Below are 17,559 nucleotides of genomic sequence, written 5' to 3' on the forward strand. Positions count from 1 at the left end.
TCAAAGACAGCCCCAGTGACGGGCCGAGAGAGAGAGGGCGAGAGAGAGAGAAGAACCATAAGAGAGAGAGAGGGAGAGCGGACCATATGGTAGCACTTAGGGAGCCAAGGAGGAAGCAGAGGGGCTTTTTTTTCCCTCCTTTCGCTCCCTGCATGCACGCGGAGTGTGGGAAAAGTTAATGGACACGCATGGCAGCTAACCCCCCGGTCGTGTTGTGACATGTGTGCGGTCACTCCGGCAGCTCGGCCACTGCACTGGGTAATTGGAGAGGCTCGTAAAGCTGTTCTCCAGAGGGGAAGAAACCGCTGAAGATGTTGGTGAGGCGGGGTGGGAGGGCTCAGCAGCTGGGTGTTGTCCGGGTCACACCACGTGCCTCCCAGACGTCCTGTGTCCAGCTGTGGCCCCGGGGCTCAGGGCAGGAAGCTCGACACTGGTCCGAGCACAGCTGGAATGCTGTGGGAACGTTATGTGTGTGTATGTGTGTCTGTGAGTGTGTGTGTGTGTTTGTGTGGAGAAGCTCTGGCTCACAGGAGGCCGACTGTTATCCCGTGTGGTAGGCCTTCCCATGAACCCCCCCCCCACCACCACCACCACCACCTCCCACTTAACTCCCCACTACCTCACCCACTGTGCCCTTTGGCCAGGCATGTCCTCACCCAGCACCCTCCACAAACACACACACAAGACATATGCACACACAGACACGAGCACACACATGGCTTCAATCAAACAGGGATGCATGGCCCCCCATAAAAAGGTGTGATGGAAATTCAAAATGATGGCACTTATCCACACTTTGTGCCTCTTAGCGCACTGATAATTGCAAACACCTGCACCCCTTCCCCACACACACCCCCTTCAAAGAAGGGCCACACTCGGATAGCTTGAGGGGGCACGCACACCTGGGCAGAGCAGAGCGCTACCACATGGCTCAGTGGCGAGGTGTTTAACGTGTCCTTCTGCTGTCAACCCCCTTGGCATCAAGGAACTCCCTCAGCTCTGATTAAAGACACAGCCCAAAGCTCCTCTTTGCACCACACTGCCAGGAGATTAATACTGCTGGCCAAGTGAAAACTGAATGAACAGCAGAAATCCTACTAATAATGTTTTTTTTATAGGCTTGATCACTTCAAGTTGTTTGTTGGCTGCTCATCTAATAAGTTATCTCATATGTATAGAAACTGCTGGTTCATTTGCACCGAGTGGCCATTCTGCTTTATAGAATACAAGCAAACTTAAGACCTATTTTAAATTAAGTGACCTGTGTCTTGATCACCAAGTCCTGCAAAGCAAAGCAAAGCAACCAACATGCTCATTGACTCACAGTAATGAAACATCAACCTTTCCCAAAAAATACTCCTGTGTCTTCACTTGACATATAAAACAATAATCAGGGCATAATAATCAGGCAACGTTACCTTAAGTAACTCCTAAATAAGAAAGAGACTGCACTCTTTTACATAAGAGCCAACCACACATGCATGCTCCACTCATTGATCTGCCAAATACCAATCAGATTGCAATGCGCCTCTGCGTTGCTAGATGGCGTAAGTGACCTCTGTAAGGCTCCAAAGCTTCCACCATGAAACCGCTGGGCCTGAGGAACACAACACCAGCAGATAGTCTAGCTCCTGTGCTGATTAATTACAGAGCCACTGTCTCCTGCCCGACTACTTATTTAGATAATTGAATTACAATTAGCCTACAATTTACTGGCAGTCTGGTCTAGTGTGACTTACAGTGAGTGAGCATGTACAGCGTTTTTCTTAAAGAAACTTAAGTAGGATGCATGCCTCTTATTAAACACACTGTTTTTTGCACGGTTGAAACATAAACCTTACTGCATAGGATGGAGCAACCCTTCCTTTTTATGTTTACAACAAAGTCTGATAACTGATGCTGTTGGTGTGAGTTTTTATATCAATTTTGTTCCTCATTGCGCGCAAAAGGTAGTTTAAAAAAATACTTGTTGATTTCATGTGTAGATGACCTCAATAGAAAGTCATTCTCACTTAATACATGGGATGACTGCATCGAAAAAGTTTCTGGTAGCTCATTAAATATGTGCCACCACTCTCAATTTTGCTTTTAAGCACATTCTACAAAAGTAGGCTACTAAATAAACTACATTAGCAGGCTGAAATTCGTAACATCTTACGCATCAATAAGGATATCAGGTTTACTTTTTCCAAATAAATAGGCAAAAACAAGCGCACATTTGTTCATATCTTTACAAATTTATTTGTCTTCCAAAACGAAGAACAGCATAAGCGCATTGAACATATCTTTGGCATCACACAGTAAAAAAAGACAAATATATAAAAAAAAATGCAGTGAACGGACTTCCACAATACAAATCTCATTTCAATATGAACTTTACTCCCTTGTTAGCTGTACAAATATAGTGCATACTCTTTCCATTTTACAAGAAAAACAGATTCAAAACAACTTTTCTAACATTGAACAAAAACAGAACTATTAAGTGTCACTTTCAGAGTCTTTACGGTCCTTTCCACATTTCACCAGGGTCGCCACACTGAGTCCGTGTTGCCTGAAGGGGCTCCGGGAGAAACCGCAGCCGGCACAGGGACCGGCGTGCTGACGCTGTTGGCATACACAGGAATAACGGGGCCGTTAGGCGCAAATGCCGCATTGGGTATGAGGAAAGCAAACTGTCCGTCTGTGGCAGGCACAATCTGGAAACCGCCGTACACTTTGGTGGCGTCTGAAGGTAAATTGGCCGGCGAGGATCCCCCTTTACAGGGCACCGCGTTCATGGGCAGGACCTGCGGAGGTGAGCTGGGGATCTGCACCATGGACTGGCCGAAAGAGGGGTGGGTTGGCCCGGCGGTGGAGGGGAGCTGGTGTTGGTGCTGATGCTGGCTGGGGTAGTTCATGGCGTTGATCTGGGTCATGCAGTTGGCCAGGTGGCCGAGCAGCCGCGTCCTGACCTCGGTGTTAACACCTTCGCAGGTGGAGAGGAACCGGGTGACTTCATTCATGCACTCGCTGAAACCGGCACGGTATTTTCCCAAGACGGTGGGGTCGGTATTTAGCGCAGCTGTAGAAAAAACAGACAGGAAGAATAAGTCAGGATATCCAAATATCCACCGACTTTTGTATCTGAAAAATTATCAACGATCGCACTGGACAGGATTATGAAGCAGGATTGTTGAGAGTAGCCCAGATATGAACAAAAACGCACAGTCCTGCGACAGATTAGTCCGGAAAATGCGACTTACCGGTCATCTGAGCCCTCTGGAGGTTCCGGAGATGCTTCACCGTCATCTCCAGGATGTCCGCCTTCTCCAGTTTGGAGTGTCTGGAGCTCTGAAGAGACGGAAAACACACATGGTTAGGATTACGCGCTCTCTTGTTCACTGTTTGACAGTGGCAGTTTTGATTTGCAGGTAAAAAAAATCTTTTAATAACCAGGATGCCAAGTGAGTACTTACATCTTTTTTGAGCGCATCCAGGATGAGGGTTTTCAGCTGCCCCAAGCTCTCGTTGATTCTGGCTCTTCTCCTCTTTTCCATAATTGGCTTGGATGACTAAAGACACAAACAAAACGAGACAAATTGTTAAGTATCCGCTCTTGTTTCGTGCGTAAAAGTGAAAATCCTCGCTTTGGACGAGGAGCTTGTGCACAACTGTGGTCAACATGAATTGTTTGAGGATGTTTGCTTTTAGATGCCGGTGAGTGTGAAACGCTTATAAATAAAAATACTAACCTTTCTGTGCTCAGAGGCTGTCTTGGGTTTATCGGGAGTTGTGTTCATGCTTGCCGGGGTTGCAGCAACCGGAGAGGAGGAGGTTTTTTCCATCATATCGGCAGGCATCTTTTTATCGGAATTATCCCACAATACCACAGCAAATTACGGTCCACTGGTGCAGGTAAAGGGATGATGAATATTTTCAGGTTGTGATATTCAAAAGTTCCCTCTCCCACAAAAAAAAAATCCTGAGATATGTATCAAGTTAAAATCCGTTAGAGCGGTGCGCAAAAGCAGCAGCAGCGGTTATCAGGAGCGGATGCAGAGTCTCTCTGTTGGGTTCTCTGCGTGTGGCTTGTATTTATATCTTGCACTGCACGCGAACGGCTCGTGTGAAACTTCCCAAACTTTCTTTCCCACAGTAACTTTCCACCAATCAGGGCGAGGGACACGCGGCCCGAGGGAGGACGGCTCGTGGTCGGCGCCCTCCCATTGGTTGTTTGGCCGCTGGAGCTGGCGGCCAATGGCGCGCGGCCCGGGTTCAGGGCACAGCCGGGGAAACTGCCTTCAGTCTTCAATCATCGCACCGTTTACATATTAACAGTGGAGCCGCTGACTGGGCACCGCCACCAGGAGCGGGCTGAGGGACTTTTTTTTAATCTACCAGACAACATAACATAACAGATAACAGCAAAAATATTACACAATAATACGAAAGTATATATAAATTAATTGTTAAAAATACTACAAATCCAAATACAATCAGCAATACAACATCTATACTAATAATAGGCTAAACATAATATGCATGTTATTATTATTCTCTTGCCAGACATCAGCAACACTACACAATCAAATCAACTTTTATTCAGCCTTGAGCAGATTACACTTCGGTTTGTCTCCACAAAGTTACCTTCTAAGTCTTGTAGGCTGTAGGCTGTGCAAAAAAGCTTTCCGAAATTAATTGAAAACTGCTTACAGTGAAACAAAAAAATTAAGTAAAACTCTGAAGCACTTTTCTAGTGTAAAAACCACCACTACTGGGAAGTGGTAGGCTATCTGACAGTCGGGGTTTCAGTCATGTGGGGGCACAGGAGGCACACTTTTCATTTCAACAAAAACTTCCCAGCAGATACTTATAGTAAAATTAAATTGGCGAAATAAACAACTTTGGATGACAACTAAAAACCAAAGGAGGAGACAGACACCAATCTTCAGACACATGCAGGAAGACAATAATTATATTCCTAAAGTAACGTTAATTTAGCCTGCTCTCAGAGGAGGAAATAAAATTAAATACGCACATTACATTTCCATGTTATTTACCACTGTAGTTCCTAACTCTGTGGTACAAATTTTGGCATTTAATCATCTGTCGGTGTTGTGAATGTGGAGCACGTGCCAGGATGTTTTATGAGCGCGGTGGTTGGAGGTTTGGCCGCCGGGCCAGGGAGGAGGGTGGAGGGGTGAGGGGAGGGTATGTGGCGGCGGCGGCGGTGGTTTACATTAGAGGGGAAGGTAAATAGCAGCTGCTGTTTTAAAAGCCTGGGAAAACCACGCCTACAGAGAGAGCTGGATCGGGCTCCCTTATCGGAATGTGAGCCAGAGCAGAGATATTTCTGAGCCCGGAGAGCTCACACGATCAGACCGATGCCTCCTCCTCTTTCTCCTCCTCCTCCCCGCTTATGGTCGCCCCACCGCGTTCAAGGCTTTTTTAGATTTCAGGTCATAATTTCATTTCCTTATCTTTATTGCAGCTGGAGAGACGTAAGAGCAGACACGCAGTAAAGAGAGAAAGATATAGGGCCCATTATTGCGTCTTATAAGTTTATTGACGGACAGCAGCTCCAACATTTTTTTTTAGATTGTGCGCCTGTGGTTACAAACAGGGAAGTTCATTTGAACCTGCGTTCTTGGTAATGCATTTCACCGAGTGCAGGACTCTTGTGGGTGTTTTAAGTTTGAAGAGTCCGTGAGGTGATAAACATATTGTTTCCTCGACCCCTGCGTATATATATAGCTTAAATATTAATTTCAGAAAAACCGAACACTAAATTCAGCAGAAGACTGATGAGTTTACTGATTTTATCATTAATTATTTATGTTTGATCATATTGTTGTCTTTTTTATAAGAGAAACAGTATAAAAGTTGCTTATACCCGCTATTATAATGAAGAAGACAAGAACATGGGTCATGCGTAATTCCGCAGGCTTTAATTGAAAAGTGAGCCAACGTAAGGAGAAGTATAACCAGGAAAAGTAATGTCATTCTCTCATATTAAAAGCAACTAACCCTTTTTTTTTTTTGAATATACGGAGCTCAACGGATGTCTCTCTGCTGAGCTCACACACCTCCAGCTGCTGCAGAGACCGCGACACGTGGCGCGCAGGCGACCAGGGGAAGGCGCTCCTCTCGCCGGCTTGCCGCCTGGATCTGCGGGGCGTCGCCGGCGGCTGGCCGCAAGATCGTGAATTTGATAGGCAACACGGAGCTCCGGTTCCCCGACTGAACACGAGAGAGGCGCAGAGATGGTTTTAGGTTTTCTCCAAGCCTGCATTTGAGCACGCAGCGGTAAATTACAATGTCTGCAAACTATAGGCTATGACATCACCACCAGCAACTTAAGGATGAATTTTGTCATCAGCAGGCTAACACCTGTGCTTTTTCTGACACTGAAATCATTTTATTCTCACAAGACTTTGAAACTATTATTGACTTAATGCCACCCAGATATCTGTCTAAAAAGTCACGTGAATTCTTGTTATGTGGTGGATTACAATAAGATTTACACTCTATAAGCTATAATGTCAGAATGAGTAACTGGCATGTGGAGACATCAGTGAAACCACACACGTGTCTTGTGTGTAATTGCAAACTTAGCTTTTGGCAAGAGGGAGGCTGGTCTGTACATGCACCTAAACCATATAATCCTAAATATCATGCACAACAATACTGCCTCTGTCAAACACATCACTGACATGTCTCATTGTTGTGAACTGCACACCTGAGTCATTTTTCCCTGCACAATGACACTGACAGAGTCCCAAAACAAATGTATTGATGTGAAGCAGACAGAGTGTAACACTCTCCGCCCGAATGACTTTCTCACGCTCATGTTGCAAGAGGTCTCCGGTGGTGAACTGAGTCATGGAGCCTTGGGTTTGTCGGTCCCTCCCTTTCCCTGAGTTTAACATCTTATCGGGCGCACCTGGCTGCCGTCAGTCCCCCGAGTGTTACCTGTTGCTATGTGTCAACTCCTCTATCACAAGAAATCTGTGGGAAACAGGCCGACTCAGGGAGCATGGCTCTCTGTTGTGAAAGCTTTTGATCACATGATGTTCAGAGATACTTTACTGATGAAAAGCAAAAGATGACAATTGTCTGGCCAGTAGACAGGAAAACAAACAACTGTTATTATTTTACATTTTATATTTGGGACACCCAGCCCTCACTCTCCAAATTCTCACATTCCTTTACCTATGATCCCTTCCCCTGTCCCATGCACCAACCCTTATCCCTCTTGATCTTATCCTCTCTCCCCTTTTTATCTCTTTATTTATATCATCCCTCCCCACCTCCCTCCCCCATTTATCTCCCTCTTCCTCTTTTCTCATTCCACCGCTCCCAGTCTTTCCCAGGGCTCATATCTTTATTGAGCCCTATCGACCATGGACCTCCACACACTGCAATAATGCAATTAGGCAGAGAGATTGTGGGGCTAAAGTGTGTGTGAAAGTGTGAGATATTGCGCTTACAAAACAATCTGGCCTGCTGTCACCCACTGCTCATGCATTAATGTGTAAGCCATTGGCGAACAGTACTGCTGCCAACGGGCACTCCTAGTGCCACAAGGGTGACAAGGTTGTGTGTGTCTATGTGTGTGTGTTCAGTGGGGTGAGGAGTTGGGGGTGAAGCTTAAATGCCTATGCTGACATTTAAGCTTCGTTAATGGCTGGCAAGAAGAGTGGGAAGTAAGCGGGCAGACAGGCAGGCTGTATCAAGGCCAGCCTTGAGGTGTCATGTGGCTGCCACTGCCAAACTGAGGGTGGCACTGTGTTGACGCAGCCTGCTTTCCCAAGAGGCTGCCACACAGTGGCTGACTATCTGACTGACTTATCCAGCAGTTCACAGTGTGATAAGCATGTTCAACAAGTCACCAGAAGTTCATCTCTATCAGAGATGAGTGGCCAGTGTGTGCACTGTCACTGCTTGTCAACAGCCAATGAACTTTGCAGTTCTGCTTGGAAACTGCAAAATAGATAAGTGGCTCATAATAAACATTCAGAGATTTCCATTTATCTTGAACTTTACTTGAATTACTACAGGAATAAAGGTGCTTGGCAAAGGGTTGCTTCTGTACTTTTATAATTTTTATTTAATTGGTACAGCTCAAAGGTACCCAGTACTAAGGAGGATTGAGTGTATTGTGTGTGTACTGTGTTCTACCAGCATGCACACGAAGATGCACATAGACAAAACCAGCAGATGTGTGACATGATTCACATTTCTGCTGACTGCAGAGGGCAGTAACAGATGTTAGTGGTAATGTACTCCAAAAAAGAAGCAATGTGCCAGTAAAAAAAGATGATGAAAAACCACAAGCTGATAAGAAAAATAGTGTAGATGTCAAAACAATAACCGTATATAAATCTTTTATAAGGTAGGAAATGCAGCAAAGTTAGGCCTCGATGTTCACAAAATGTGTCTTGGTGAGAAACGCTGAACATAGTATGTGCGATAAAGATGCTACATGGTAGCATGCAATAAATCTTTCAATCGTAAATCTTTGCCGTACATCATAAATCCTTTAATTCTTCAAAACAAAGCGACACTGTGATAAGAAATTTCAAATAAGCAAAATGATCTGATTCTCCTATTAAAAACATAAAACATAAAAACATACTGCATCTACAAGAAACCATTATATGATTGTATTTAGAGGCTCCAGCACCATCCACAATCAGCTGGAATAGAGTGACCCGTCAACCGAGTTGCTCACAGTGTGAGCACAGGGTTACAGCAAACAAAGGGCTGTGAGAAAGCGATAAGGTCTGACAACTTACAGAAAGCGCTAAATGATAGCAGAGCCAATCGTTACCGATTTTGGAGTGTGTGAGAGAGGGAGTAAGTGGAGCAGCGAGTGAGAGTGCGTGTGTGTGTGTGCGCGAGTGTGTCATAAATGTGTGTTATTAGTGGGAGTGGAGTAGGACCTGTGCTCAGCTGCTGTTAGCGAGGCCAGCCAAGGCTTGGAGAGCAGGATCAAAGCAGGCACAAAGAGAGAGAAGGAGAACTGACAGATCCTCCAAGCAGAGAGAACAGAAGGAGGAGAGAAGAGAGGAGATGAGGGAGTTTGGAAGCTCTCCAGATACAGCCGCACACATCGCTTACCTCCCCTTGCACACACACTCACACACACACACACACACACACAAACCGAGGTGCCTGGAGCAGCCTGGGAGCAAAGAAAACAATAAGTACAGTGAATGTACTCACGCTTGTTTTTTCTCGTACACACACACACACATACAGAAAAGATCAGCGTGGGTCACTGTAAGCCTCGCAGACACAGGCGCTGGGGTCCGTTTTGGCTGGCTAAAACAGAGAGAGAAATGTTTTAAGGCCTCAGTGCTGGGCTGTAGACTGGAGCCTCCCTAGGCGGCTGCCACCGCCTCCCTCCACTTCTCTCCACTTCAGAGACCAAGATGCTCGCACTTCCTTTAGGGGTCTCTCTCTCTCCCCTTCGCTCACCGACACCTCCCTCAGCTTCCATCCATCCACGTCACTTCTCTTTCTCTTTTCTTTCCCTCCGTCCGACCCTCTCCTTTTCTCTGATGCCTCCTGGAGCAGACCAGCTCTATTTGCATGTGTGGGGGAGGCGGTGTAGCATCGAAGGTCAGAGGTCATGGTGAGTCAAACCCAGCAGCAGTGGAGAGGAAGTGGTTGGGGAGAGGACCAGTGAGTTGGCCTGGGTCTCTGGTTAGCATGCCTGAGGCTGGAGCAAACTGGGAATACGGCTGCTGCTGCTGCTGCTGCTGCTGCTGGTAGTGGTGCGGGTGGGGGTGAGGGCCACTCATGCAAATGCAGCGTAACCACCATTTACTGGATGTTCTGGCTGTAGACATATTTATATACAGAGTTTAAACTGTCGAACTACAGGAGAGATAAAAGATAACATAGCATCAGATTTGGGTCAGATGTTCGGGATACACACTGGCATATATTTACATTTTGTTGAGGTTGATAATGTATTGATGGGCTCTGCTCCTATGGCTAAATATGTATGGATGTACAGTATGTGTTTTCCATTAGTTGCTCAGAGCAGAATCACTGGCTAAACAAGACCGGGCTCGGAACAAAGATCAGTCTTTAGAACAAGATATTTTCGATTTGTCTCAAAGCCACTTTTACACAAGCAGAAAACACTGAAGCTGAAACATTAAGTTTCTCGTTGAGCCCTTGAACAGATCTGCCCCTTTCTTTTTCGATCCATTAATCATCAAGTCCACATAAAAATTGAGTGGGGGAGAATCTCACTTGTTTACTCTCAGCGAGCACTGGGACATTTGAATTACAGGTGCATGAAGCCTCCCTATTTCCTCCTGAGGAAGCCGTTTGTTGACTGTAGATAAGAAGGCCAGCCTTTGAAGAGGCAGGCACACATGCACACACACATAGACACACTCAGCTCCCTAAACTGACAGCTTGATGCTGTGAATCATTATCTCTAATAGGCCTAGTTTAGTGTAAACAAACACATGCAGAGTAAGAGAGTAAGAGATAAAACGTGTCAAAATCAGGGTTTACTCATATTTGCATAAAGGTGATGAGTTTGAATTCTTTGTCCGGGAATGGAGAGGTGAAGGGTTATAGAAAGAGAGATGAAACTGTTTCATCTTTTCCATCGCTTGTTTCAAGACTGGATGGTCTTGTCACAATGGCTGCTGCATCAACTGTATCTCTGGACAATGATCTCGCTGTAGACATTGAGTAGTTAAAGGAGGACTTTAATGTGCACTGGCAAGATGTATTTGTGAATGAAAAATGAAATAAAGAGCAAGAGGAAAAGCCTGATCTTACAACAAATACATATTCATAAATAAATCAACACAGCAGTATAAAATGATGGTAAGGTTCATGCCCTGTGTCAGACAGCCAAGTGTTCTTAAGCAAGATGTTAAACTTAACCAGATCAAGAGCAGCTGTTCTGTACAGCAGCTGACCTTTGACCTCCCTGGAGGGAAAAATGCTAAAAGAAAGTTTCGCCATGGGAACCAATATGGTATTACATTGTTATCAATCAAATGTAATTATAACTTAATGTCTTGAGTAATAATTCATGAAATTTCCAAGATTTCCTTATGTGCTAACCTGGCAGAGGGCGGAGCTGTCTGCGAGGATGCCCTGGGAGGCCTCGGAGCCCTTTTTGTCCTCCTACCTGGGCCAAGGCCAACCTTATCAGACATGAGGGCCTGAGGATTACCCTCCCCCAGAGCATTAGCCTCCCTCCTGGAGAAAAAGGGCAGCCATCTCTCCCTCCTCTCTTCCACCTCAAGCCCCCATATCCCCCCCTTCGGCCCTCAGCACTCCACCTTTCCCGTGGGAGTTTGCAAAGCCAGGATAACCTTGAGACCTCAGCTGGTCTGCTGCCAGAAACATTAAAGAAATTCCCTCCTTCCCTCCTTTTCTCTTTCTATCCTCACCTCTCCTGTACACCCCCACCCCACCACCCCTCAAGCCCTCCTCCTGATCACCGGGACATTACTCTATTTTTTTCCTCAGCGTACCCCCCCCTTTTTTTCCTCTCCTTCCCTTCATTTTTGGGCCCTTTTTTGCCTTCTCAGCCTCCTCTGATTGTGACTAAGATTAGCCCTTTTTCTCTCTCTCTCCCTCCCTCATTTCCTCCTTTCTCGTCTTCGACAGGAGAGAGAGGGTGGGGGCTCAAGTAAAGTGAAAGAAAGGGCTGTTCACATGATCTCCTGCGTAGTTGACTATTATCTGTAGATTGTCGAGCTGCCAATTTCAATTTAGCGAGCCCTGTTATCAGGCCAAAAATAAACGCCTCATTTGAAAAGTGGAAATCAAACTGTCCCGACAGGAGGGATGACTGACGTTGATTGCAAACTAACTGTTTTGGTGGCAGCCTGCACTTTGTGTGGCTTTTGTCTCTTGCCTCTCGCACCCCCTCTTTGCCTCTCTCCCTATTCTCTCTGTCGGCTTCACGGCTGTCATATTCCTTTAGTGCTGGAAAGGTCAAGTGCTGCTTGCTGCCTGTGAGATCTGAGGGAGCTCAGGGATATTCAGCTGCCCCCCTCCACCTCGCTTTGTGGCAACAATGCTTCTTGCTGCGAGCTCCCCTGCACTGCCACCAGCCAGCAGCAGCAGCAGCAGTAGCAGGCCGGGTTGCAGAGGAATGCGTTTATCCCCTGTAGTTAGCTCCCTCCTTTCATGTTCCCAGCTCCTCCAAGTTGATCTGTTTTCAACGCGCCGCAGAGAGGGGCCCCATGCTCCTGCAGGATAGCAGCGGGGATCAGTTCACAATGTTTACGGTCAAGAGAAATGATAAGTAATGAAGACGAGAGGGAGACAGAGACCGAGGGGAAGAGATCGGAAGAACATCAAAGAAAAAGTAATGATTTACATCTTGTCCAAGTTGGAGTACATTTTCACTCAGTACTTTTTACTCCGGTCTGGTAATGTTACAGTAGATTGCCCTCAGACATGCTGAGTTTTTATTCTGCAGTTCAAAACGGAGGCTTTCATGTGGCCCTCAGATTTCGACGAGGAAATGGAGAGAGTTTACAAACAGCCGGGATGGGCTTTGTAATAGTTTCCCATGACATCACTACTGATGGGGCCTCAAGGGGCTTTGAACCGAATCCTCTCTGAGACTTCTCTCTCTCTCTCAGACACACACACACACACACACATATGCACAGGTATGAGATCATCACTGCCACATTCTAGGTTTCACCTTGCTGCCCCCATCCCCTCCACAGTCTCTCGCTCTGTCATTTTAACACCCTATCTGCCCCCTCACCTCTCCTTAGGCCATATTCTATCCTTAGACTAAATCAGGCGTTGCGGCGCACCTCAGCAGGGTTGTGCAGAAGTGTGCGGGGATGTGGGTGTGTTTATTTGCAACTGCCGTGAAACAATCAGAAAATAACGTTATATTTCTCTCATTCACCTGCTTTCTCGCTCTCTTTATTCACTCTCTAGCTCGCTCGACCTCCGCTGCCCTCTCTCTCTCTCTCTTTCTCTTGCTGGTGCTCTCAGCTCGCTTGTGCTCCCTCTCTCTCTCTTTTTCCATCAGCAAAGCCTAACATTACTTTTAACATTATCCGACAAAGAGAAATGGCCTCCCTTCATTCTAGTAACGTCTTTGTCCTTCATCATGGCAGGGTTGTATGACTCTGATCAATCTGATCGCCAGCTGTGATTGGCCACTGCAGCGTGGCCTCGGGTTGCGTTTCTCCAAAAGTTGATTCTGGTTCAACTTTCTCACCGCAGGCCGCTGTGGCGCCCCTGCAGCCCCCACGCCCACAACCTAAAAGCATTACCCCCATTCAAATGAATTGGAGGACTGGCGTTTTTGCTGCAATACCTGATTTGGTGTAAATTCAGCCTTACTGCCACACCCATGTCAAGCTCCATTCTTTCCCATCAGAAAGTATCAGCTTTCAACGAGGAGATGAGCTAACTAATGCTGCTGTAAGATTGTCCTGCTGGCTACAACCCTCAGCGTCACACTGGTTTCAGCAATCAGTTTGTTTTCTCCACCCCACCAATGTATTAAGAAAACTGGATACAGCGTTGGAGGCATGTCCCAATTTTGCCACATTGTTGTTGTCCTGAGACCAATTTAGTATGATAACCCTGGGACAACAGCTGCATCAGCCAATCAGTGATTGTGATGTCATCAGAGAGAGCCCTGCTGCCGATGCCTGCATTTTTTTTTTCTTTTTAATTAAATGGCTGTGCAAAAAGGTACAAATTACACATTACACATTAAAAGGTGCTACATCCAACATGGAAAGTTTTAAAGTTTACTCAGTTTTCACTAGTCTGCTACTACAGCTTTATTATTATGATGATATTAAAATGTATATTTGCTTTTTAGAGTAGCATTTTTCCACCATGGAAGTAAGGTAACATTAGCTTGCATAGGTGAGCTAACAGTTAGCCAGGTTGCTACCAGCCAAAACTGATGCGCATTACTATCTTTCTGGTTCAAATTGAAACAATCTGAATGTAATATTTAGATGTTGATATTTTTATATCCTGCCTTCCGACCACATGTGCATCAGAGACTTCTGCCAGCTGAACAAACTAACTTCCAGTTTAGCCCTCCGCTAACTTGAATGGGGATAAAATCATTCAAGCGTGCGGCTTTTCTAGACTTTTAAGATGTTATCAGACCAAATGGATCAAATTCTGATTCTGAAATAAGTCATTTCGTGAGGGTTGTGATGCTCAAAAAAACGTATCCCCCATTTTACAGCTGCTCATTTTCCCATGATTGTTTGCAGGAAAAGTGCTTTTTGGGCCCGTCGGATCCGCAAGTTGTAATCACTGGGTTTGGCCACTATGTCAAATTGGCTTCAAAGCCTTCCTGGTGCACTTCCTGGGGGCTTGCTCCACCCACTCAAGCCTGCACGCAGTCATCACTGGGCAAAGGATTATGGGAAAGGCCATTGACATGTAAGTGGTTGGGCTGGAGTCAAGTGTTGCTGCTGCAGCATTGATTTCAGTGATTTAAAAGGGCTGGTTTGCTCACCACAGTTCCTCAAGGGCCATTAGAGGTGCTACTTGCTTCACAGCATGGTCTAACAATGAAGAGAATGATATCTACTGTACATAATCTTTATTCAGTCAACACAGAGCTGCACCGTGCTGACTACTTCTATTAACCTCATACACCTTTCCACTCAACTTAATCCATATTGGATAAGAAATTCCTTTAAGCCACCTTAAATGCACCACCTACAGGGGTAAAGTAAACTGGCTGCATCAACATGTCTAAGTTCTTGAGAGGCTGATAGTATTATGTGGGGGACCCTCTTAAAGGCATAGTTCACCCTGAAATAATATTCTGACATTATTTACTCTGTTGAAATTCTGAAACACAATTAAACATTGCAAGACAACACAGCAGGTTATAGATTGAAGTGGCTTAACTCACCGTGTGTTTGGTGTCCCTTCCAAGTTCAGTTGCATATAGGGTGAGAGGGGGTGAACTTGCATTTTCATTTTGGGGAAGACTATTCCTTTAACTATTATCCTATGTAGAACAACACCTCTTATTACGCTACTGAATTGATGCACTGCTTAACTCCAAAAGGGTCAAAAGATAAAGAAAAAAAACTTTAAGAACAACAATGACCACCGGCATTTTCTTTAAATGTAAAGAGGACAAACACAAAAAGCTGTACTCTCCCTCTTGTAAACAAAAGCAACTAAGAAAGCGGTAATATTATTCCAAGGCCTTGTTTACAGTTCTAAAATATTTCTGTGGACAGAGGCATTACCTGTCCTTGCTCTCTTTAGCCAAGTAAGAAGATATTCTCAATTGTTTTTATGCTGCTATCCTGCCTGTGGCACTCTTAGCGTGGATTGCAGGGTGTGTGTGTTCTTCCGCTCTCTCTGTATCCTGCTGCATTGTCTCTGACTTCATTCTTCAGTCCTTCATTTTCTCTTTCCAGTTCATAATTTGTTTATCCATATGGACAACATGTGAGCGGATAAATTATTGATTTTTCAAAACAGTGAAAACTCCTTGATAGACACTTGTTGGCTGCTGTACTGAATGTGTAATCTTAAAGTTCTGGAGCAGATCTTTCCAACTACTCAAACATTGTTTATGGTTTCATGAAACCACATTTAGCTTGCATGGCAACTAGAGTAAGGTTAAGCTATGGTTTAGGTTAGACTATTTAAAACACTTGATTAAGGTTAGAACAGAGACACAATGCAAACAAGCAGCCGCCATCTCCACCCTCTCATCCTTGCTTTCTGCTGCCCTATATGACAGTCACAGTCCTTTTCAGCATTGGTACTGAATGTTGCTATTGAATGTGAATTATTAACGCATATTTATTGCATGTATACATGTGATTTGTTGGAGACAGTGGTGAGGCCATTCCTCATCATACATAATTCACCTCGCTAGCCACAGTGAGGGGTCAAGGGTTCAGAGAAAGGGCGTCACTGAGGAAGCTGGGCTCATGTCCTGGAGCAAGGTGACTTAACAGGATTAAACAGCAGCCTATCAGATCCATTTGGGATAACAACATCTGTCAAATGAACCACTTCACTGGCTAGCCTGATAACTGTCCTGCCTCTACTTATCTAGAAATCAACCCTCTTGTTGCAAACACATCAGGAGCAACTTGAAAGGGTTTGCCTTTGGCTCAGTGAGCCATTGCAGTGGAGTCTTCTCGGGGCTATGAGGAAGGCAAAGGGCAGGGCAGGGCAGGGACACAGCCTCATTCTGAAATGGGATTTTTCTCCATTCGGGAGCATATTTTACGCTTTTTTTCCCACCTGTTGTAGGCACAGCGCAACGCAGGTGCCCTCAGCAGAGGGAGTCATGCTTGGCAGGAAGTAAAAAGCCAGTCAAACAGGATTTAGTGATTCGGTGGCCTGTTAAAGGTCAGTGACCAGTAGGAGAGATATTCAGGCAATTATTGCCAGCCCCCAGGGATAGTGCTGTACTGTGCAATGATTTTAGTGTGGTAGCCAGAGACGCAACTGCAGGTCACAGGGCCTCTCTTGGGCCAAAAAAGACATTTTGCCACAGCAAAAAATGACTATTCAATTTATGACACTTTGAACTATTTCTTTTAAAAAGCCTTAAAGAGCTGCATCAAGATGTTTTTTTTTTTCATACGATTCATGTGAGCCAGCAGTTGACTGAGTTTAGCAAGAGAAGGGCAGTAATGATCTTGCATTCCTGCTAGAACAGCTTTCATTTGCAATAATGTGTCACCATATTTGGATACTTTATACATTTTTATTACATTCATGAATTATTGGGGTGGAGAAGTACAACAGGGACATGTTTCCCACACATTGGCCAATCACTCCCCTGAGATGGCAGCTAATCCGCACCCGCCCAGGCCAGGCATTTGCCCACCCAGACCCTACCTTGTTCAGCCCTCAACTCTCGGGCCGAAGCTTATGCTAAAAGCCTCACTTACAGAACAATATAAAAGCTCCAGTGCCTATGACTTATCCCTGCTCCAACTGAAGTTAGACATCCTGTACGCCCGGCCCCAAACTCCCACTCTCATCTCACCCATTGCCTCATTTCAGCGCTCTCAGACGCAGTTCTAGTCAAATCCTCTGACTCACTCCCTGATCCCCTTTCCCTTCTTTTCTACCCAATCCCCCTTCTTCTACTGAGTAACTTTAATTGTCCTGGGAAAGTCACGGTTGGTCCGCGGGGCACAAAGCACCAGTTTATAATTAATGTTACAGAGGAGGGATTACAGGAAGCTCTGGGCAGCCTGATTTGAGAGGCTGTGACAGACAGTGTGTGATCTTCCTGCTTGAGCCCGACTCAGAGGGTCGTGAGCAAGTGTGTATGTGTGTGTGTGTGTGTGTGTGTGTGTGTGTGTGTGTGTGTGCAATCCATCAGAACAATGGGGGATCTCCCTTCCTTGCACAGGCTAATTTATGCCTTCATCACCCAGGCCATCTGCACCATCCACACATGTGATACATCCTCTCTCTAAACTGCGCTGGAATGTGGGCAACAGGTTTCATTCAGACCTCTGAGTGCTGTTTATGTGATTGAAGAACCCAAAAGAGGTCTTGTGCTGTCCTTCCCTCTCATGGGTGTAT

General features: G+C 45.5%; 1 protein-coding gene across 2 annotated transcripts in view; it reads right to left on the reverse strand.

The window, feature by feature from the left end:
• Positions 1-2,217: 2,217 nt before the first annotated feature.
• Positions 2,218-17,559, reverse strand: part of her6 (hairy-related 6) — a 58,816-nt gene continuing 43,474 nt past the window's right edge. For both annotated transcript variants that reach the window (XM_067596782.1, XM_067596783.1), the window contains exons 3-6: positions 3,732-4,373; positions 3,456-3,551; positions 3,243-3,330; positions 2,218-3,061 (exon numbers count right to left, since the gene is read on the reverse strand). In XM_067596782.1, the coding sequence (XP_067452883.1) occupies positions 2,520-3,061; positions 3,243-3,330; positions 3,456-3,551; positions 3,732-3,839 (834 nt within the window). In that variant the 5' untranslated portion in view covers positions 3,840-4,373 and the 3' untranslated portion in view covers positions 2,218-2,519. The remainder of the gene's footprint in view (positions 3,062-3,242; positions 3,331-3,455; positions 3,552-3,731; positions 4,374-17,559) is intronic.

The sequence above is a fragment of the Thunnus thynnus genome, chromosome 8 (assembly GCF_963924715.1).
Source record: "Thunnus thynnus chromosome 8, fThuThy2.1, whole genome shotgun sequence".
NCBI classification, from domain to species: Eukaryota; Metazoa; Chordata; class Actinopteri; order Scombriformes; family Scombridae; genus Thunnus; species Thunnus thynnus.